This window comes from Suncus etruscus, chromosome 11 (assembly GCF_024139225.1).
Source record: "Suncus etruscus isolate mSunEtr1 chromosome 11, mSunEtr1.pri.cur, whole genome shotgun sequence".
Taxonomy (NCBI): domain Eukaryota; kingdom Metazoa; phylum Chordata; class Mammalia; order Eulipotyphla; family Soricidae; genus Suncus; species Suncus etruscus.
Window position 1 is genome coordinate 84,840,255 of NC_064858.1, and position 23,092 is coordinate 84,863,346.

Sequence of the window (23,092 nt, forward strand, 5' to 3'; positions counted from 1 at the left end):
GTCTAATCTGTTTGCAATAAACTATTTCCCTTTATTTGTTCCAATTTGTGGTACTTACCTGCAGATTTCGTGAAAGATGTTTTTGACTTACTGTTTGAGAGCCACAACTGGTAGTGCACAGGACTTACTCCTGGTTCTGCACTCAGAAAGAACTCCTGACAAGCTCTGGCGACAATATGGGGTGCTGGGGGTTGAACCCAGGTTTGTCGTATGCAAGGCTAGTGCCCAGCCCTCTAAATTTTTTGTTTTGTGGGTCACATCTGAAGGTGCTCAGGAATTACTTCTGAGCCTGCGTGAGCATGTGCAAGGCAGTGCCCTACTCACTGTACGCTCCAGCCTCCCTCTCAATTACCTCTCTCTCTCAAATATCTGGCACAGTGCTGGTACTGAATGCCTCTGGGTGAATCGTCAATTGTGGTCATCTGTTTTTCTGTTCTCTTTTCCTGATCTATTTTAAGCCTTATTTGTCCCTTGCACAATTTGCCACAAAGCTTAGTATGGTCTCTAAATTTCTGTTTTACCACTGACACCTAAAACAAGAAGTTGAAAGTTATTCCAATAGCACAGCGGTAGGGGGCCTTTGCCCTGCACGCAGCCAACCCAGGATGACCTGTTTGATTCCTGGCATCCCATATGGTTGATCCCCCAAGCCTGCCAGGAGCAATTTTTTTTGGGGGGGGGGCCCACACTGGCGGTGCTCAGGTGTTACTCCTGGCTATCTGCTCAGAAATAGCTCCTGGCAGGCACGGGGGACGATATGGGACGCCGGGATTCGAACCAACCACCTTAGGTCCTACATCAGCTGCTGCTTGCAAGGCAAATGCCGCTGTGCTATTTCTCCGGCCCCCTGCCAGGAGCAATTTCTGAGTGCAGAGCCAGTAGTACCCCGAGTGCCGCCAGGTGTGATCCCCCCACCCCAAAAACAAAAACTAAACCAAAAAAAACCCTTCCCAGTAAAATTAAAACTCCAAATTCCCTGCAACAGGGCTGGGGATGTGCCTCAGGTAGTGTATGCCTTGCTGAATGAGAACTGGGTTTGATCCCCAGCATCACAAAATAAATTTTCTCAGGGGATCACACCCAGTGGTGATTAGGACTTACTTTTGGTTCTGCACTTAGAAATCACTCATGGTGGTGCTTGAAGGACTATATGGGATGCCAGGGATTGAACCCAGGTGAGCCACATGCAAGGCAAAAGCCCTATCTACCATTGCTCCCGCTTCCACTTATTCTTATCTCAGCCTAAAGCAAAGCTTGCAAACTGATGAACCTTAAGTTTTGAAGCCACATTAAAATGAGGGCCAAGAGATATATACTACAGGTGGACCTTTAAGAAAGGGAAACCAGTTGCCCAAATAATGATAGTGCCTTATTATGTCAAATGTGGGAACTCAGATTAAGAATTGGAGGTTTTGGGCCCGGAGAGATAGCACAGCGGCGTTTGCCTTGCAAGCAGCCGATCCAGGACCAAAGGTGGTTGGTTCGAATCCCGGTGTCCCATATGGTCCCCCGTGCCTGCCAGGAGCTATTTCTGAGCAGACAGCCAGGAGTAACCCCTGAGCACCGCTGGGTGTGGCCCAAAAACCAAAAAAAAAAAAAAAAAAAAAAAAGAATTGGAGGTTTTGGAAGCACAAATCCGGGTGCTGTACAGTCCACAACCCACTCGTGGCTCTGGTTGCTAAAGGACACATGCTTTTGCACACAGCACTGCTTCAAATCTCACCTTACTGCCAGGGACCAATTCTGAACATAAACTCAGAAAAGCCCTGCAGAGTGTGACCCCAAAAATACAAAGAAAATTGACAGATAGTACAGGGGTAAGATACTTGCCTTGCATAATACAGACCCAGGACCCAAGTACTTCCCAGAGTACTGCCAGAAAAGCAATTCCTGAGTACAGAGCCAGGAAGATTGTGATTTAGCACTCGTTTCTTTTTGCTTTGGGCTACACCCAGTGATGTTCAGGGGTTACTCCTGGCTCTGCAGTTATCACTCTTGGTGGTGCTCAGGAGACCATATGGGATGCCAGAGATCCAACTGGGTTGGCTGCACTGGCAAGTGCCCTACCCATTATACTAGCACTCTAGCCTCTCAATGGTAGTATTGGGTTCATTTTCGTGAGTTTTGGGTCATACCTGGCTGTACTCAGTGACCACTCCTGGCTCTGCTCAGGAGACTAAATGCAGTGTTGGGACTCAAACCTATGTCAGCAACATGCGGGGCAAACACCCTTCTGAAAACAAAACAAAATCTTACAAAATCAACCGGGACCTGGGAGATGCTTCAAGGTTAGAGTTCATCCTCTATATGTTGGAGGTATGGGCTTGATTCCCAGTTCAAGCACCAAAACAAGTATCCCCCAAATACTACTTTTTATGGCCTAGAACCTCTGAAGAGGGGGGAAATGGCTTATTATCTTCCCTCTCCTAACATCTTGGTTTTTGTTTGTTTGTTTTTGGGTCACATCCGGCAGCGCTCAGGGATTCCTCCTGGTTCTATGCTCAGAAATCGCTCCCGACAGGCTCAGGGATCATATGGGATGCCGGGATTTGAATCACCAACCTTCTGCATGCAAGGCAAATGCTTTACCTCCATACTATCTCTCTGGTCCCTAACGTCTTACTTGTAAATCTTAAAATTATGCCTTAATGTATGCTCATCTCCATTAAAGCAAGTTGCCATTTAGGGTCACTGCAAGTCATATGCTTTGGGGACCATGTGGTGACAAAAAATGAGTTCAGGCCTCTGCTTTGCCCACCGAGCTCTAAGTTCTTAGAAAGTGTACCTGTCATTTTGCTACCTGAACCCTCCCTCCCCCACACATTCCAACCCTAAAGAGTACCTTGTTTCCAAAATCCAAATCTACCCCAGGAAGAAAATTTGGAACCTTTCATGACTCTAAGCACTAAGCAACAGGTTCTGAATGTAATAAAGCTTCAGAACTGAGGAGGCAAGTTGGACCCACTATTGGTACCACTGGATCGTTTTCTTTTTTTTTTTTTTTTTTTTTTGTGGTTTTTGGGTCACACCCGGCAGTGCTCAGGGGTTATTCCTGGCTCCAGGCTCAGAAGTTGCTCCTGGCAGGCACGGGAGGACCATATATGGGACGCCGGGATTCGAACCGATGACCTCCTGCATGAGAGGCAAACGCCTTACCTCCATGCTATCTCTCCGGCCCTGGATCGTTTTCTATGTGTTAATGTTTCCTTGGCATCTTCTGACCTTTGGGTTTCTGTTTTGAGGCTGTTCGGTGCACAGGGGCCATGCAGATTGAACCCAGGCCTTTCACATGCAGAACTTGCACATCAGCCCTTTGAAATTGCTCCTGTTCCCACCTAGTGGGTTTACAATGATCTGTTGATTGACGAACATATAGTAGCTTGAAGGGTACAAAAAATGCTCTTTGGCTGTTTTTACTTTCTTTTTTTTCTTTTTGTTTTTTGGTCACATCCAGCATCGCTCAGGGATTAATCCCTGGCTCTCTGCTCAGAAATCGCCCCTGGCAGGCTCGAGGGAACCTTATGGGATGCCGGGATTCAAAACACCATCCTTCTGCATGAATGGCAAACGCCTTACCTCCATGCTATCTCTCCAGTCCCTTGGCTGTTTTTACTAAGATATATAGAGTACTATTGTTTATATTGGGAGGCTAGAGAGATGGTTATGGGGTTAAGGTATTTGTCCTCATGCGACTTACCTTGCTTCTATCCCTAGCACCACTTATGGTGACCCAAGTACCACCAGAATTAGCCCTGAGCTCTACAGGTGTGGACCACCAGCCCCCTCCCATTTTTTTATAGTTGGGCATGGCAGAGATGGCACAGAGCCTGGAATGTAGGTTTGCACATGAGTTCTGGGTTCAATCCCTAGCAATGCATGGTCTATGGTCCCCCAACCCCACCTCTGAGCAGAGGCAAGTGTTGCCCAAAAACCCAAGGTTTTTGTTTTTGTTTTTTTTGGTTTTTGGGCCACACCCAGCGGTGCTCAGGGGTTACTCCTGGCTGTCTGCTCAGAAATAGCTCCTGGCAGGCACGGGGGACCATATGGGACACCGGGATTCGAACCAACTACCTTTGGTCTTGGATCGGCTGCTTGCAAGGCAAACGCCGCTGTGCTATCTCTCCGGGCCCAACCCAAGGTTTTTTTAACTTCAGGTGCATGGAAAATACTCATTTGGGGCCGGAGAGATAGCGTGGAGGTAGGGCATTTGCCTTGCATGCAGGAGGACGGTGGTTTGAATCCCGGCATCCTATATGCTCCCTCGAGCCTGCCAGGAGTGATTTCTGAGCATGGAGCCAGGAGTAACCTGAGTGCTGCCGGGTGTGACCCAAAAATAACAAAAAATACTAAAGTACAGTAATGGAGACTGGCTCTTTAAGTCCATGTTTTTTCAGTTTTATGGGATTCTAGGGTGTGTGTATATATGTGTCTCAAACCGCAGTCCATCCTAGGTCAACACATGCAAGGCAAACGCCCCACCACTTTGCACCACCACTCCGGCCCCTAAGCCATGTTCTTTGAATATAAATCTCACTTGTCTCTGCCTATTTCTTTTTTTTTTTTTTTTTTTTTTGGTTTTTGGGCCACACCCGTTTGACGCTCAGGGGTTACTCCTGGCTATGTGCTCAGAAATCGCCCCTGGCTTGGGGGGACCATATGGGACACCGGGGGATCGAACCGCGGTCCGTTCCTTGGTAGCGCTTACAAGGCAGACACCTTATCTCCAGCGCCACCTTCCCGGCCCGTCTCTGCCTATTTCTATGAGAAGCCCATGTTCTCGAACACAATCTAACTCCGTTCTCTTCCTCACTTTTAACATATTTTTTGTTTTTGGGCCATACCTGGTGGTGCTCAGGGGTTACTCCTGGCTCTGTGTTCTCAGGGGACCATAAGGGATGTCGGGAATTGAACCCAGGTCCGTCCTGCGTTGGCCGCGTGCAAGGCAAACGCCCTACTGCTATGCTATCTCTCCGGCCCATCTTCCTGACCTTTCTAAGTAAGTTTCAGTAAAAACATCTAATTATCCATGGGAAGGGTCGGGGTGGAGCAATAGCATAGCTGGTGGGTCATTTGCCTTGTATGCACCTGATCAGAGTTCAATCCCCAGAATCCCATAAGGTTCCCCCCCTCCCACAGTAATAGGGAGAGAATGAAAAATTTTTTTCTCATGACAGGATAAAACCTCTTAGAGTTGGAGTGATAGCTCAGTGGGTAGGACTTTTGCTTGCATGTAGATGACCTGGGTTCAATCCCCCAGGCTACATGCAGTCTCAGCTCGCCAGGAGTGATCAATTACTGGGCAGAGAACCAGGACTAAGTCCTGAGCACATCTGGGTTTGGTCCCCAAACAAAGACAAAGCCAACAAAAAAAAAAAAAAAAAAAAAAAAAACAACCAAACCCCAAAACCTACTATCAGGATCTGACCACTGCAGAGGTTCAGATAACTACAACCCTTCCCTTCAAATTCTTTTTAGGTTAGGAGACAATAGTGGTGGAAGCTTCCCTGACTATAGTGGGATCCAGATTCCAAAGCAAAGGGGCTTGTGGGATAAAGGACAAAGGTAGGTGTCCTGTAAAGTGTATCCAGGGAAGAAAGGGATTTAGGGAAAGAACACATTCAAGGCAGCAGCAAGCATGCTTTGACAAATACAAGACAGGAGATAGAAGCAAAAACACCGCTGCCAGGCAGGCACCCACCTAAACCAGAGGTTAGTTTGAAGATGGGGGAGGCTATATAGGCAAGGAAGCCCAGAAGGTCAGACAGAAGAGAAACCTTGATGAGAATGGAGAGCGCTGCTGAATTAAGTTTTTGAGTTGAGTAAAAGGTTTATTAGTGCAGTCAACACTATGGAACAGCACATGTGACACAACCAGCAACCTGCAGAGACACTAGTGCAAAGGGTAGGGAAGCCTTAACTGAGCTTCCTGGCTCCAAGGACGCCAAGAGGGTACGGGCCCTGGTAAGGCAGGCAGGGGCAAAGGGGGTGGAAGAAATGCAGTAATAACCAGACAAAACATAGCAGCGTTTTCAAATTCCTGAGCACAATGTCCTGGAGCTGGAACTTCTGACTTGTCCTCCCGCTGACTCCAGGGGTGCTAAGACCCAGTATACCCGGTCTGGTGACAGCCTGGCCTGGAATAAAACTCTACAATGGGAAGCCTGTTAAAATGCTTGATTTTTACCCATTCCCACTTGCATATGAAAATCAATATACTCACTTTCTCTCCACTTCTCTGACCTTGCCCTTTCACCCTAAAGGTCAAGGAATACTCCCGAAACAGTTCTGGCTTACAGTAATGTAGGGAAAATGGGCATGGCCAACTTTCTGGATGATATTTCAATCCTATTTTGCCTGGAAAAACTCAAAACCCACTCCATGTAGAAAAGGGGTGATGGGATTGGAGGTGGGATCAGCTGTTTACAAAATGAATCCTCTACACCAGGGGTTCCAAGGTGAGACCCTGGATGGGCCTGTCACACCCGCCACTGGAATCAAAGGCAGCTCCTCATTTCCAGGGGTTACAGAGTTGGGGCAGACATGAACTAATCAGCCAAGGACTCCCTTGGCCCTTCCTATCGAAAGCCAAATGTTGTACTGAAAAGCAAAAATATAGAATAGTCCCACATCCCTGTCCCACCCTAGCCAGAATCCCCATAATAGGAACAGCAAAAGGAAAGTTTTACATTTTCTTCATTTTTTTTCTTTCTTAAAAAAACAAAAACAAAAGTAAATAAATTAAATTGTCTACAATGTGGCAGCTGGGCTGGTAAAGGGTAGCCATAACTAGGCTATTCTACCTATATATAAAAAAAAGACAAAAGTGAGAGGAAAGAAGTAAAATATAAACAATGGTCAAAGGAAATTATCAAAATAAGTATTGTGATCCCAAAGAAGGGATTTAAGGGAGTACGCAAGGCCTGAGTCACAGAGGCAATGCCAGTCCGTTCAGCAAATGCCAGAAAGCTGCTTCCTGCTAAGAAAACTGATCTCAGCAGACTAAACCCTAACCCCAGCCCTCCCAAAGGCATAATAGGAAATAAGAGGTCATTCGGCCAGGTCGGCACTGTCTCCCACCCGGACCCCCCCAGCACCTACATACAGCTGGCTGAACAGGGCATGCTTGGCACAGAGAGAGGTTCAGGATCCCCAGCATCTGCTCCCCCTATTGCTAGGGTGCCGGGGCTTCCTTTCCATTTCTCTTCGGGATCTCTGTTCTCCAAAGCTCCTCTATAAATGCCATTCAGGGACAACAGACCTGCTTGCTCCGATCCCTGATTTGGGAGCAGTGAGCAGTGAGAGGTTCCTTACTCTACTGTGATCCTCTTGAACAAGCATCTGTGCTTTCTGAAAACCTATGGAACCAGGGACCCGAGGCAGGAAAAATAGAAGTGGGCACTTTGCCAACCAGGCCGAAAATTTAGAATCTTTCATCTCAGGGGATAGGAATTAGGCAAAAGGAAGTAATCTAGGTTCCCCACTTGAAAGGTGGAGCAAAGTGCCCCAGGCCTTCAATGCCAGAAAGGCAGGGAGATGAGTGGCTAAGAGGCAGCCACAGTAGTCAGGACAGTCCCAGGACCCAGGGTCTAGCTGCTGGAGGATGGATTTTCTGGCTTCCCTCTTTTCCTGACGTCCTATCGGCATCTCTATATTTCTTCCACGCCGTGCGCAAAGATCATGACCAGTCCAGGCTCCTGCACCATGTCGTCACCCATATGCTGGTTCTCACAGGCCATCACAACAACAGCCTGTTTGCCGGGGATGCGCTTGGCCACGTAATTCTCATAGTAGCGGCGGTTCATCTGTCTTGTTTCTAGGGTGGCCAGACCCTGGGGCCAGCTCCGCTCATGGGCGTTTTCGATCAGCTCGTTGACGATGGAGGCAGGACAGCCACTCTCCACCAGCGAGCGCTTGATGACAGCCTGGAGCACCGCATCAGGAGTGGATATCATCCCGCCCCAGCGGGTCACTCTCGCTGGCTGCAGGGAGTTCACCCACCTGTGGATGGAAGGGCGGGAAGAGGTCATGGTAGCTCCTTATTTCAGGGGTTCTTTCTCCTAATCTGAATCACCACCACTCATGCTGCACTCAGCTTACCCCAATTCTTCCAGCTTTCCTCCCATTATTGGACCAGAAACTAAGCACTTTCCAGTTGTTCCCATTTGAGTTGCTACTCACCAGATTAAATTCCTGTAGGAAACCTTCCGTTTTTCTTTAAAGTCCCAAAGTACACCTAATTTCTGGTTCATGCAGATGCTCAACAGTTGTTTAGTAAATAAGCCAATTATTCCATCCTATATTATCACGCTAATTACTTTTTTTTTTTTTGGTCCACACCCGGCGGTGCTCAGGGGTTACTCCTGGCTGTCTGCTCAGAAATAGCTCCTGGCAGGCACGGGGGACCATATGGGACACCGGGATTGGAACCAACCACCTTAGGTCCTGGATAGGCTGCTTGCAAGGCAAACGCCGCTGTGCTATCTCTCCGGGCCCTCATGCTAATTTTAAGATTTAGTTTAGGAACTGAGCAAGACTCCAGGTCTTTGTTGATTTTAATTGCACATTTTTGTCACTTTCCTGAAAAGGCATTTCTGCTCTTCCTTGGATTGTTAAAAGACTGGGATGATTATCTCCATTTCTTTGTGGCCCTTCTAGGACACTCACAGCCTTTAAATACAGGGCTTTGTACATGGTAGACAATCATTTAATTCTGGATAAATTGCATCCTTGCAGGGGCCGGAGAGATAACATGGAGGTAAGGTGTTTGCCTTTCATGCAGGAGGTCATCGGTTTGAATCCCGGCGTCCCATATGGTCCCCCGTGCCTGCCAGGAGCAATTTCTGAGCCTGGAGCCAGGAATAACCCCTGAGCACTGCTGGGTATGACCCAAAAACCACACACACTCAAAAAAACCCCAAACAAACAAACAAAAAATTGCAGAGGTCTCTGTCCAAGCCTCTCATTCCCCATTGCCATTCCTAGTGGTGTCATTCCTCTCCCCTGCTTTCAGGGCTCTGCCAGGACAGGAGCAAGTGACTTGACTCCACATCCTGAGTGACACTTACTCTAGGATCTCATTGTATTCAATTGTCTCCTCCAGATTCTGAAGGTTGGGGTTGACACTGCGGATTGCACGCATATATGCCTTGAGCAGCTGGATGTCTCGTTTCTGTTGGAGGAAAGGAGAAACGGATGATGGTGAAGGCAGATAGACAAGTTTATCTGAGAATGGGGACAATTGAGGTGGGAGGGATTGGAGGTAATGCAGTTGGCCTAGCAAGCAGTACCAGCTACGTACACTTCCACAGAGAAGGCATTTATCTATGTTGAGTGAACTGGGTTTTTTATTTTTCTGTTTGTTTTTGGAGGCCACACCTGGCAATGCTCAAGGATCACTCTTGGTTGGCTCTGCATTCAGGATTACTACTGGCAATGTTCTGGGGGACCATATGGGATGCCCACGATCAAAGCCAGGTCAGCCACATGCAAGACCCTCGTACCCAACCCTCTATATTATTTCTCCAGACCCTTGTTTTAGTATTAGTTTCTGAGCCACGCTCAATGGTGCTCAAGGCTTATTCCTGGGTCTGTGTTGGAGACTGCTCACAGCCTATTATTTCCAGCCTGTTTGGACATTTTAAGAGGTGCTTTAATGAGCAAAAGGTACTCCGATCAGATTCCCTGTGGAACCTTAGAAGACAGGCTCACCATCACAGGCACAAACTTGTCTGCTGCATGGTTACTAGCGGGCAGGGCTATGTTTTCCCCATGTCCTACCTGCTCCGCCAGCTGGTGTTTATGTTCCGCTGAGGTCTTCTCCAGCTCTGCAATCCGTGTCTGCTGCTGCTGGACCACTGAACGCAGGTGCTTAATGCAGTTGTGGTTTGGCAGCTCATCTTTGGGCATCTCCAGGCTATGCCACAGAAGGAGAGAAGTGAGATTGGTTAGTGGGAAATGTGGACAAAGGGAGAAAACTGCTTAAAGGGCCTTCTCTAACCCAAAATTTCTTTTTTCTTTTTTTGCTTTTTGGGCCACACCCAGTGATGCTCAGGGGTTACTCCTGGCTATACGCTCAGAAATGGCTCCTGGCTTGGAGGACCATATGGGATGCCGGGGGATCGAACCACGGTCCGTCCTAGGTTAGTGCATGCAAGGCAGGTACCCTACCACTTGCGCCACTGCTCCGGTCCCAAACCCCAAATTTCTAATACTTGTTCTGTATTATTGTTGGGCCTCTTCCAAGCAGTTCCCCAGAGCCACCGGGGTCCCTCTTGGCAATTCCTGGTCAAGCAGACCTTCAATTCAACATGAGGATTTGAGGATGTGCTGTTTTGAGGGTGCTGCATCAGGGGGGATTACCCAGACTAGCCCAGGAGTGCAGGGGGCGTCATGGCCACACAAAGCAGTGTCAAGGGTCAAGTGGTGCTCAGGATAAAACTGTGGTTGGCCACAGGCTAGGCATGTGCCTAAAGCCCTTTAAGTAAAGTCTTTCTGGCCCAATCATTCATTTCCAGCAGTCAATCCTCTCTGGCTCCTCTAGTCTTCTAGCTCTCTGCTATTTCCCTCTGTAAAACAGTTTAATCTAACACAAGGCATTGCTTCTGCTTACAGATTTAACTCATGTGCTGTAGGACACTATCTTGTGTCCCAGATCCACAGCCCAGCTATCAACTATTAATCAAATATTTCACACCTCAAAGAAAGAAAAATATAGGGCAAGAGGAAACGTGAGGAGGCTAGAAATCAGATCAGTCACTCTGGCGGAGCACGCACGAGACTAGAAGAGAAGAATAAAACAAACAGGTGTTTGGTATTATCAGACAAACTGCTGAACTGTTTCCATTAAGGCAAGGCCAGAGGGGCTAATAGTACAGCAGGTAGGAGATAGCATGCTTGCCTTGCCCACAACTTACTTGAGTTCAATCTCAACTACCAGGAGTGGTTTTTGGGGAGAGGGGTTTCTGGGCCATGCTCAGTGGCGCTCAGGGGTTGCTCCTGGCTCTGTGCTCAGAAATTATTCCTCACAGGCTCGAGAAACCATATGGAATGATGGGGATTGAACCCAGGTTGGCCGCGTGCAAGGCAAACAAACACCCTTCCTGCTGTGCTACTGCTCCAGCCCCACCAGGAGTGATTTCTGAGTGCAGAGCCAGATGTAACCCCTGAACACCACTGGTTGTGACCCAAAAACCAAAGTATAAAAATAAAGCAAGACCAGGGATGTGAATGGAGTGACAGTATAGGAAAGGCAGAGGTGAGGCCCCAGCATGCAGCTGTGGCCCTCACAACTTAAGAAAAAAAACAAGTGCAAAAGCATTATGCTTGGAAACACAAAGGAAAGTGAGTTCTTGGTGAAGGAAAGGGGCAGGTCCAACCACAGCCACTCCCAAACTCCAACACAGAAGGACCTCAGCTAGTCAGCAGGGGAGGCAGAGATGTGTGCAGTCATCAGGGACGGCAGCTCACCCGCAGCCCTGCTCACAGGTCACAGGCCGTTTGGGGTTGTGCTCACAGTCACTGAGGTGAGACATGAGGTTGTCAAGCCGGACAACAGCACTACAGCCAAACACAGCGTTGTCACAGGCAATCTGCAACTTGGACAACATGTTCCGCATGATCCGAGGGACTGGGCGCAAGTGGGCAACAGTCACAACACTCCGGTCCACTGGACACGTCTGCTGCTGAGAGAACCACTGGGTGATGCAGGCATTGCAGAAAGCATGCTCACAATGAGGTGCCTGGAGAGGAAAATAGGCAAGAGAATTAGCTGGAGCCCAGAAGTTCCTGGGTACTGGCAGTCTAGCTCTTCTATAAGCAAGTGCTGATAGAGAAGACTGTTAGATGCATTTTTTTTTTTTGTGAAAATTCAGCTTTATTCGGAGGACAAGACTGAAGCCCAAAGCCTCAGCATCAGTTCCAGCCAAAAGCCCCTCTTAGATGCATTTTAATGTTCAAAATTACAGACAGAAATAGAATGCCTGTCTCGAATACAGGCAGGGGGTGGGATGGGGGAGGAGGGAGATGGGGGAGCATTGGTGATGGGAAGGTTACCCTGGTGAAGGGGGTGTTCTTTTTTTATAATATCAACCCAACTACAAACATGTTTGTAATCATAATGCTTAAAGATATTATTTTAAAAACTGCAAAATTGCAAACAGAGATAAGAGAAATGAGTAAAAGGTTGTGTGACAATAGGGGCTGGACACTTTCCTTACATGCAACTGACTGACCCAAGTTCAATCCCCAGCACCACCTTTGGTCTCCCTTGGTCATCTTGCCAGATGTAGCCCACAAACTAACTACACAAATAGATACATTATGTCATAATTGGTAGAAATAATAATCTAGAAGACACAGAGTGTAATGTATTGTCTGGGTTGCATAAATATTAACTGCCAAAGCAGTCTGGAGGAAAGAGATCTTTCCAGACAGTTAATCAAGGCAGGGTTTTTGACCACACCCAGCTCAGAGTTTACTCCTGGCTCTCACCACTACTGGTGGTGCTTGGGGCACATATGGGATGCTGGGTATCAAATCCAGATCAGCCACATGGAAGGCAAGTGCTCTACCCACTGTATTATTCCTCCGGACACCTTGATCAGGTATTTATTTATGAGGACAAGTTCAATATGGGGCTAACGATGTAGCTCAAAAATGGAGCTCTGAGCTCAGGGATCACATTTGGCAAGACTGAGGGATAAGAGGTGCTGGGACTGAACCACGACAGGCTGTGTGCAAGGTCTAAGTGAGTGCTCTATTCTTTACATTCTCTCTCAAGCACCTGAACCTTTCTTTTTTGTTTTGACCATACCCAGTGGTGCTCAAGACTAACTCCTAACTGTGCTCAGGGATAATATTTAGAGTACCATATGTACTGCCAGGGTGCAAGGCAAGTACCTTACCCACTGTACTATCCCTAAGGCTCCTAATTTATTGTATTTTACAGAGGTTACTCCTGGTAATGCTACACAGGAGTCATGAGGGTCAATACTCAATGTCTGGGGACTGGGTAGGGTAGGGGGTGTGTGACTGGAGTGCAGGTTCTGATAGGCTACCTACCTGCTCTACCTCTTGATCTATTTAACCTGACATAATTTAAACTTTTTTTCTGGTAAATTTTTTTTGTTGCTCATTTGGATCATCCCTGACAGTGCTCGGGGCTTACTACTGGCTCTATACTCAGGGATCTCTACTGCTGGGCTTAGTGGAACATATGGGATATTGGAGATAGAACCCTGTCAGCTGAATGCAAAGCAAATGTCCTGTCTGCTGTCCTCCTGCTCCAGTCCTAAAATTTTAATTTTTTTTTTTGGTCACACCAGCAGCGCTCAGGGGCTACTTCTGGCTCTATGCTCAGAAATCCCCCCCCCCCCCCCCGGGCCAGTGCTCAGGGGTTACTCCTGGCTGTCTGCTAAGAAATAGCTCCTGGCAGGCACGGGGGGTGGGGGTGGGGGGAACGGACAATATGGGACACCGGGATTTGAACCAACCACCTTTGGTTCTGGATCGGCTGCTTGCAAGGCAAACACCACTGTGCTATCTCTCTGGGCCCAGATTTTAATTTCTGACTCAAAGATTTTGTAAGGTGCTAGGGATCAAACTCAGGACCTCAGTTACATGAGTATGTGCTCTACCACTGAGCCATATCCTTTATATGGGCCAGGTCCAGTAGGACTTCCTCAGAAGTCTGCCAGGTGTGGCCCCATAACTAACAACCAAAAATTGCCAAATAGATCAGATCCCACTCCTGCTTTAAACTTTACAATGGTTTCTTATTGTACTTAGATCCAACTCGGGACCTATAAGCTTTTGCTGGGTCGGGCTCTGTGTCTTCTCACCGAACACCATGTTCTCAGCACTGTTTTTTTGTTTGTTTTTTTTTTGTTTTTTTTTTGTTTTTTTTTGGACCATATCCAGACGAGCTTAGGGGTTACTTTTGGCAGGCTCAGGGGACCATATGGGATGCTGGGAATTGAACCTGGGTCCGTACCAGGTCGGCCATGTGCAAGGCAAATGCCCTACTGCTATGCTAGCTCTCCAGCCCAGCACTGTGTTCAGACCAGTTCAGCTTTATGTTCCTTGTCCATGTCCAATTCATTCTTGCCTCAGGAGCTTTGCTTTAACGCTCCTTTTTGCTCTTTCTCTAAATCTGAACATGATCGATCTTATCATTCAGACTGCAGCTTGGTTTTTCATTTTCCTTTGGGGCATACTTGTGAAATAGGAGGCTACTCCTGGCTTAGTGCTGAGTGTAGTTCCAGTGGGTTAGCCCTGGACATCCCATATCCAAAGCATGTTATCCAAGGCCTGGAGAGATAGCACAGTGGTGGGTTGTTTGCCTTTCATGATGCAGACCTGGGACGAACCTGGGTTCAATCCCCGGCATCCCATATGGTCCACCAAGCCTGCCAGGAGTGATTTCTGAGCGAAGAGCCAAGAATAAGTGAGCGCTGCCTCCAGGTATGGCCCAAAAAGACAAACAAACAAAATCAAATCAAAACAAAGCATGTTCTTCAGCTCTTTGAGCTATCTCTGATGCAGAACTATAGTGTTACCTATAAAGCTATCATAGTTACCTATGAAGAATTAAACTGAGTATTCTCAGGCCTGTAGGCTAGAGTAATAGTACAGAAGGAGGTGAAGCACTTGCCTTGAATGTGATTACTGTAGCCACAGCCCTGACTAATGATTCCTGGCACCTCATATGACCCTCGAGAACCACGTTAGAAATAATCACTGTGGCCCAAACACTGTCCCCCACAATTAATTTCTTTCTTTTTTTTTCGGGCCACACCCGTTTGATGCTCAGGGGTGACTCCTGGCTAAAGCACTCAGAAATTGCCCCTGGCTTGGGGGGACCATATGGGACACTGGGGGGTCGAACTGCAGTCCTTCCTTGGCTAGCGCTTGCAAGGCAGACACTTTACCTCTCCGTGCCGCCTTGCCGGCCCCTCCCTCCCTCCCTCCTCTCTCTCTTTTTCTTTCTTCTTTCCTTCTCTCTATTTCTCCCTCTCTCCTCTTTCTCCCTCTCTTCTCTCTCCCCTCCCCTCCCTCTCCTCTCTCTCTCCCCTCTCCCTCTCTCTCCCTCCCCCCCCCCCACCCGGCAGTGCTCAGGGGTTACTCCTGGCTATCTGCTCAGAAATAACGCCTGGCAGGCATGGGGGACCATATGGGACACTGGGATTTGCTTGCAAGGCAAACACCGCTGTGCTATCTATCTCTATCTCTCCGGGCCCTCTTTCTTTTTTCCCTCCCTCCCTTTCTTCCTTTCCTTCCTTCCTTCCTCCCTCCCTCCCTCCCTAACGCCCTCCATCCCTCCTTCCTTCTCTTCCTTTCTTTCTTTTGTGGCAAATCTGGTGGTGTTCCTGAGCAATTACTTCTGTCTTATATTCAGGGGCTCACTCCTGGCTTGGGGGACCTATGGGATGCCAGAGAGCAAACCTAGGTCAGCCACGTACAAGACAAGTGCCCTACCTACTGTACTAGCTCTCTGGCCCCAATAACAAAGTTCTCTAACTAGAGAACAAGTTCAACAAGTCTGCATGTGGGAAGCAGAGAACCCCACCCCACCATCCCTGACAGCAATGGTCACTAAGCCTCTGAGAGTGATCCCCTGAACAATAAGCTAAGGGTCTGAGCATATGCCTTGTATGCAGAAGACTTGCGTTCAATTTCCAGCATCACATGGTCCCCTGAGCACTGAACCATGAGTAGCACAAACCCCAATGCACAACAAAAAATTCTTAGTATAAACTTCAATACTATTTTGATTAAATTAAGTAAGGCAATCACTATTCCTAGCAGAGAGACCCTATCTTAGAAAATGTCTGGTGACCTGGGCTCATTGGATGCTCCCAGTTTCGTCCTCAGAAGCAAACCCTGGGATGGCAGGGTGGCTGGGACTTAGTCACTTTACAATACTGCACCTGACTTCTCACTAATGATTCATTCATTCATCTCCATGGATTATGTCAGAAAACTATCAGGGCACTGGCAGGGTGTGAAGTGTATAATGCCCCCTTCAACAACCTTTTAACATCACCAGGTGAGTTTGTTCCATACTCAATCTGCTTCTGAGGGCAATGGGAAACAAACATCCAGGGCTGGCTGCCACTGGGATAGAGTCTGGTTTTATTTAGCTCCAGCATGCTGAAGAACTGGAAACTAGAGAGGAAGAATAAATTCAAGGGTTCCTTGGGCCGGAGAGACAGTATGGAGGTAGGGTGTCTGCCTTGCATGCAGAAGGACAGTGGTTTGAATCCCGGCATCCCATATGGTTCCCCGAGCCTGCAAGGAGCAATTTCTGAGCATGGAGCCAGGAGTAACCCCTGAGCACTGCAGGGTGTGACCCAGAAAAAAAAACCAAAATAAAAATAATAAAAATTCAAGGGCTTCAGGGGAATTGCTGAATTATGAAAACAGCAAGTAGGAAAGGAAGTAGGGAAGGGCAGTGATACTATGACTGGCTTCCAGGTTTGGAAAACATGATTATCTTAAGCTAGTCAGTAGTGGCAAAGAATTAATGAGTATTTGGGGCCAGCGAGATGGCGCTAGAGGTAAGGTATCTGCCTTGCAAGCGCTAGCCAAGGAAAGATCACGACCATGGTTCGATCCCCCGGTGTCCCATATGGTCCCCCCAAGCCAGGGGCAATTTCTGAGCACTTAGCCAGGAGTAACCCCTGAGCATCAAACGGGTATGGCCCAAAAAAAAAAAAAAAAAAAGAATGAGTATTCACAGAGAGTAATAAGGGTGATGTACAAGATGACATCTATCCAATACAATTTAACATTAAAATGATGTGAAAAATGATGTGAAAAATTCAACTCCTGGAGACTAGAGAAATAGTACAGAGATTAAGGCACTTGGGGGCTGGAGAGATAGCATGGAGGTAAGATGTTTGCCTTGCATGCAGAAGGTTGGTGGTTCGAATCCCAGCATCCCATATGGTCCCCGTGCCTACGATTTCTGAGCATAGAGCCAGGAGTGACCCCTGAGTATTGCCGGGTGTGACCCAAAACCCAAAAAAAAAAAAGGGGGGGGCTGCCGGTGAGGTGGCCTTAGAGGTAAGGTGTCTGCCTTGCAAGCGCTAGCCAAGGAAGGACCGTGGTTTGATCCCCTGGCGTCCCATATGGTCCCCCCAAGCCAGGGGCAATTTCTGAGCACTTAGCCAGGAGTAACCCCTGAGCATGAAACGGGTGTGGCCCCAAAAACCAATAAGATAAAATAAAAGTTCATTTTAGAGGCCAGAGTGAAAGCACAGCGGGTAGGGCATTGGCCTTACACACAGCTGACCAGAGTTTGATCCTGGCATCCCATAAAGTTCCCCAAGCCTGGCAGGAGCAAACTGAGTGCAAAGACAGGAGTAACCCTTGAATACAGCCAGATGTGGCCCCCAAACCAAAATACCCCAAAAAAGTTAATTTTAGATTTATCTTTCAATAAATTCCAGGGGCCAAAGAGATGGCACAGGAGTAGGGCATTTGCCTTGCATGAGGCTGACCTGGGAGCGACCCGGTTCGATTCCCAGCATCCTAGGAGCAATTTTTTTTTTTTTGGGCCACACCCGGTGGTGCTCAGGGGTTACTCCTGGCTGTCTGCTCAGAAATAGCTCCTGGCAGGCACGGGGGACCATATGGGACACCGGGATTCGAACCAACCGCCTTTGGTCCTGGATTGGCTGCTTGCAAGGCAAACGCCACTGTGCTATCTCTCAGGGCCCGCAATTTTTTTTTTTTTGGGGGGGCCACACCCGGTGGTGCTCAGCGGTTACTCATGGTTCTGTGCCCAGACATCGATCCTGGCAGGCACAGGGGACCATATGGGATGATGCTGGGATTCTAACCAATGTTGGTCCTGGGTCGGCCGCTTGCAATGCAAACACCCTACCACTGAGCTACCTCTCTGGCCCCATCATCATCATCATCATCATCATCATCATCATCATCATCATCATTTTTTTTCTGCACAGGCAATTTTTGATTTCAGAAGCCAGGAGTGACCCCTAAGCACCCAAGACCAATCAGTCAATCAATAAATAAGTAAATAAAGTTAAAAAAAGAAAGAAATTCCACCAAGAAAATAAGTCCTGGGGCTGGTGAGGTGGCACTGGAGGTAAGGTGTCTGCCTTGCAAGTGCTAGCCAAGGAAGGACCACGGTTCGATTCCCCTGGCGTCCCATATGGTACCCCCAAGCCAGGGGCAATTTTTTTTTGTTTTTGTTTTTTTGGGCCACACCCATTTGATGCTCAGGGGTTACTCCTGGCTAAGCATTCAGAAATTGCCCCGGCTTGGGGGACCATATGGGATGCCAGGGGATCGAACCATGGTACTTCCTGGGCTAGCGCTTGCAAGGCAGACACCTTACCACCTCACCGGCCCCCAGGGGCAATTTGTGAGGGCATAGCAGGAGTAACCCTTGAGCATCAAAAGGGTGTGCCCCCCCCCCAAAAAAAAGAAAATAGGTCCTGTTTGCTTACTCTAGTAGGGTAGCATTAGGGAAAACCCTAATTACCAACAATATCATCAAAATGCACAGAAACATGTTGAAGCAATATTACAACAGGTAGGAAACTTGCCTTGCTCCTAGCCAACCTGAGTTATATTCCCGACATCCTATATGGTCTCCCAAGTACCGCAAGAAGTGATTACCAAGTGCAGAGCCAGGAGTAATCCCTGAGGCATTGTTGGATGAGGATCCCACCCCCCAAATAAAAAACCCAAAACAAAAACTTGCACACAAACAGACTGGAGATAGTAAGATATTTGCCTTGCATTTGGCCAACTGGGGTTCGATCCCTGGCATATAGTTGTCAGAGCACCAACAGGAGTGAAACCTGAGGACAGAGCCAGGAGTTAGCTCTGAGAACAAAAAGTAATAAAAAAAAGCACAGTCAACAGACACCTATGAGAAGAAAGTCAGGGCTGAGGGATAGCACAGTGGGGGTAGGGAGTTTCCCTTGCATGTCACTGACCCAGGTCTGATCCCTGGCATCTCAAATGGTTTCCTCCCCCAGTGCCAGAGCACAGCCAGGAATGATCCCTGAGCACAGAGCCAGAAATAAACCCTGAACATCGTAGGGTATAGCCCAAAAACAAAAAACATACAACAAAAAGAGTTGTGGAATGAGTCTATTGCTCTGTGTGTATGTTGGGGGGTGGGTTACAGAGAGTGGATAAAGGAGATAAAGGGGTGGTGGTAGTCCCACTAGCTCCACTGTCATCTATTGCCTCCATCAACCTGCCAGTATCCACTCACCTGCACTGGCTCCTCCAAGACTCCACTGCAAATAGGACAGATAAGGTCTTCATCAACATCCCCCTGGAAACGGGTTACATCATACCCCATGTCTCATCACTGAAACCCAGGTCCTAGAAGGAACAATAGGAAGAGAGGTCAGTTCAGAAGATGCCTTCAAATATGTGCCAACCTGAACTTATTGCTACGATCTGTTCATATAGTCAGTCATCCTGTGACACTCCTCAGGGGGAGAAAGGGAAACAGATTCAAGATTCTACTGGGAAGACATTATAGAAACACATTTTAAAAAGTGAGAGCTGGTGCCGGAGAGATAGCACAGCGGTAGGGTGTTTGCTTTACACACAGCTGACCCAAGACAAATGGAGGTTCGATTCCCAGCATCCCAAATGGTCCCCTGAGCCTGCCAGGAGCGATTTTTGATGGAGGAACCAGGAGTAATCCCCAAGTGCTACCGGGTGTGACCCCCCCCCAAAAAAGTGAGAGTTCCTTGCAGTCAGGACAATAACTATGATGTATGGTCCAAACTCTATCCCCCTCAAAAACAAACAAAACAAAATACAATAGGAAGCGATAAGTGCTTTGGCAGACGAACACAAAGCATTGTAGGGGCAAGAAACATGGATTCCTAATTCAGGCTGAAAGAAAAGGCTAATTCTGAGTTTTCTAGAACTAGGTGGAACAATAAGACAAACAAAAATTAGCTAAGTATTAGGGGAAACTACAAGCACAAGAGTTAGATACATTAAATAGGTAATAGAAAGAGCTAATACAAGAAATCACAAGTCAGTTCCCTTTGGAACTACTTGTCCTGCTTTACTCACCAAGCACGACTCTAGCCTAGCTCTGCCAACTAGAGCCAAGAGCGTATAATCTGGCAGAGAGCACAGAATGTGTGAGCACAACTAAGGTGTGATCCCCAGTGAACACCCCAACCAGAATGAGACACCCAGTGAACACATGTGTGAGCATAACAACTGAAGTGTGCAATCTCAACTACTACATGGCTGTAAAGAATGAAAATAGGAAATTTGCTTTTATGTGGAAGGATATGGAGTACTATGCTGAGCGAAAAGCCAGAGGGAGAGGGACAAACATAGAATGATTTATATATCCCATTTGTGGGATATAGGAAAAAAAGATAGCAAGGCATTAATATCCAGAAATAATAAAGACAAGGGCCAGGAGGACCAGTCCATGGCAGGAAATCTGCCACAAAAAGCAGGGGAGTGCAATTAGGGCAGAGAAGGGACCACTATGACAACGACAGTTGGGAACGACCACCACACTGGAAAAGAGCTGGGTGCTGAAAGGAGATGAAGTGATATGTATGATACCCCTTCAGTAAACAATATTATAAATCAAAGTGTCTAGGAGGTAAAAAAAAAAAGGAGAGAAAGTGAGACGGGGGTGGGGGGAGAATATCAGCATGGAGGGTAGGAAGGAAACTGAGAACACTGGTGGCAGGAAATGTACACTGGTAAAGGGTGGTGTTGGACATTGTATGAATAAAACTCAATCATGAACCTGGTAACTTGGTATCTCAATGGTGATTCAATTAAATAATTTGTTTACTTAATTATAATCTAACTCATTTGTGGGACATAAGAAAAACAAGAGATAGTATGGTAATTATACCTATAGACAATAAAGACAAAGGTCAGAAGTCCAGCCCAGGGTAGAAAGCTCACCAGAAGTATAGAGCCAGGAGTAAGTGTTAAACACCACCAGTATGGCCTAGAAACTTAAGAATCCTACTTATCAATTTATTGTGTTTTAGTTTGGAGGTCATACTTGGTAATGTTCAGGGGGCCATAGGAAATGCCAGGGACTGAAGCAAGTAGGCTATGTGAAAGACAAATGGCCTACTTCCAGTTTTATCATTCTAGAGACACAGAGAGTTTTCAACAGACTGAGAACAAGAGGTCTAAGATTAATACCCAGGACCACTGAAAGCATACCTGAACATGATTGGGAGTAGCTCTGATCACTGCATGGTGTGGGGACCCCAAAAAACAAAACGAAACAAAAACCCAAAAAAAACTGATCTTATTCTAGGTCAACATAATAGTGAAGAAAAAAAGAAAGCAAAGGAGGTAGGAGAAACAGTACAGGGGTTAAGGCAATTCCCTTGCATACAACCAACTCTGGTTCAATTCTTGGCCCACATTTGGTCCCCGTATGCATCACCAGGAGTCAGGCCTGAGCGGAGTCAGGAGTAAATCTAGAGCACCACCAGGTGCAGCTCCCCATCCATGCCCAAAGGATATAATTTCCTAATGTATAAACAGAGGATTAGGGCAGCACATGAGCCAGGCACTACTGAGATCATAAAGTGAAACATAACACCCAAAACCGAGGCCCTGGTGAATTTCCTCACTGACTAGAATGAGGGTAGTATGAGAGAGAGCAGCAGCATGTTATGCAACATCTACAGCCATCTGTAGTCACATTCCAGGAAGGTCCTCCCGAGCACTGAGAGACCTGACCCGAGACAATAGCTGACTGAGTCAGGGAAAATAGGCCACCACCCTAGAGGGCTTGCTAAAGGATCTGACCCTATGGCAGACAGCTCAATGGCTGGGGTTCACACTGCATGTGGGAGAACTGGGTTTGATACCTCCTATACCATCTGAAATACCTCTGGGAGTAGCTACACATACAAACAAAATGTGTGACTCCAGGTTCAGTTGGGGGCTGGAGTGACAGTATATTAAGTATAGGATTGCCTTGCACTCAGCTGACCAGGTTTGATCACCAATATGGTCTTCTGACTACCACCAAAAGTGCTGAACCAGGAGAAAGGCCCGAACACTGATGCAAATGGCCCCCAAACCAAAACCTCCCCAAAATGGAAAGAAAATACTCCTGCTGAATGAGGCTCACAAGTCAAGGGATCTGGGGAGGGCGGGGAGGGAAAAGAAGAGTTTTTTTTGTTTCGTTTTTCATGCCAGGGATCTGACCCAGAGTCCTCATTAATGCAAAGCATGTGCTCTACTGCGGAGTTACAGCCCTGGGCAAGGAAGGAAAATTTTTGTTTAATGGATATAGAGTTGCAAGATCAAAAAATTTTGGATAACATTTCACATGAAATGAATATACTTCAATTCACTGAGTCAGACATTCAAAAATGCTGGGCTGGGGCCGGAGAAATAGTACAGGGATTTAAGTACTTGCCAGACACGCAGCTGACCGGGGCTTGAACCTCCTCTACCATCCCCCAAGCACTCCATATGGTTCCCCAAACACTGCCAGGAGTGATCCCTAAGTAGAGCTGGGATTAAGCCCCAAGCATTTTTGGGTGTGGACCAAATATGAAAGCAGGCACATACACTCACACCCCAAATTTTTGTTTCTTTTGATTTTGGGGCCACACCCTGTTGTGGCCAGGGCTCACTCCTGGCTCTGTGCTTAGGGTTAACTCCTGATAGAGTTTAGGGGACCTTAATGAATTGAGGATTGAGCCCAGGTCGGCTGTATATAACACAAGTGTCCTATCCACTGTACTATTTCTCTAGCCATACGATTTGTTTTTTTAGAGGGTGGCTGAAACCAAGTATTTGATCCCCAGGGCTCCACAGACCCCCTTCCAAACAGCACTGGGAGCATTTACTGAACACTAACAGCGAAGAAAAAAAAAATAAAAGGAGGTAAGGAGTTTTAATCTGGCAATTCATAAATGTGAAGCATGCCCTGTACAACTAATATTGACACCCCCCTCCTTTTTATTTCGCTATTACTGTTTTTGGTTCACATTAACAGTGCTCAGGGGTTACTCCTAGCTCTTCACTCAGGAATTCCTCTTAGTGATCTTAGAAAACCATAAGGGAGGAGGCC

The 23,092-nt window shown here is 47.3% G+C and overlaps 2 protein-coding genes across 4 annotated transcripts in view; one reads left to right on the forward strand and one right to left on the reverse strand.

Moving 5' to 3' along the window:
• Positions 1-23,092, forward strand: part of ESYT1 (extended synaptotagmin 1) — a 224,043-nt gene that overhangs the window by 80,141 nt on the left and 120,810 nt on the right. The gene's annotated exons all lie outside the window — the stretch shown is intronic.
• The window catches only part of RNF41 (ring finger protein 41), a 39,932-nt gene continuing 23,947 nt past the window's right edge, over positions 7,108-23,092 (reverse strand). For both annotated transcript variants that reach the window (XM_049784014.1, XM_049784016.1), the window contains exons 3-7: positions 19,256-19,368; positions 11,467-11,738; positions 9,778-9,913; positions 9,066-9,169; positions 7,108-7,998 (exon numbers count right to left, since the gene is read on the reverse strand). In XM_049784014.1, coding sequence (XP_049639971.1) covers positions 7,647-7,998; positions 9,066-9,169; positions 9,778-9,913; positions 11,467-11,738; positions 19,256-19,345 — 954 coding nt within the window. In that variant the 5' untranslated portion in view covers positions 19,346-19,368 and the 3' untranslated portion in view covers positions 7,108-7,646. The remainder of the gene's footprint in view (positions 7,999-9,065; positions 9,170-9,777; positions 9,914-11,466; positions 11,739-19,255; positions 19,369-23,092) is intronic.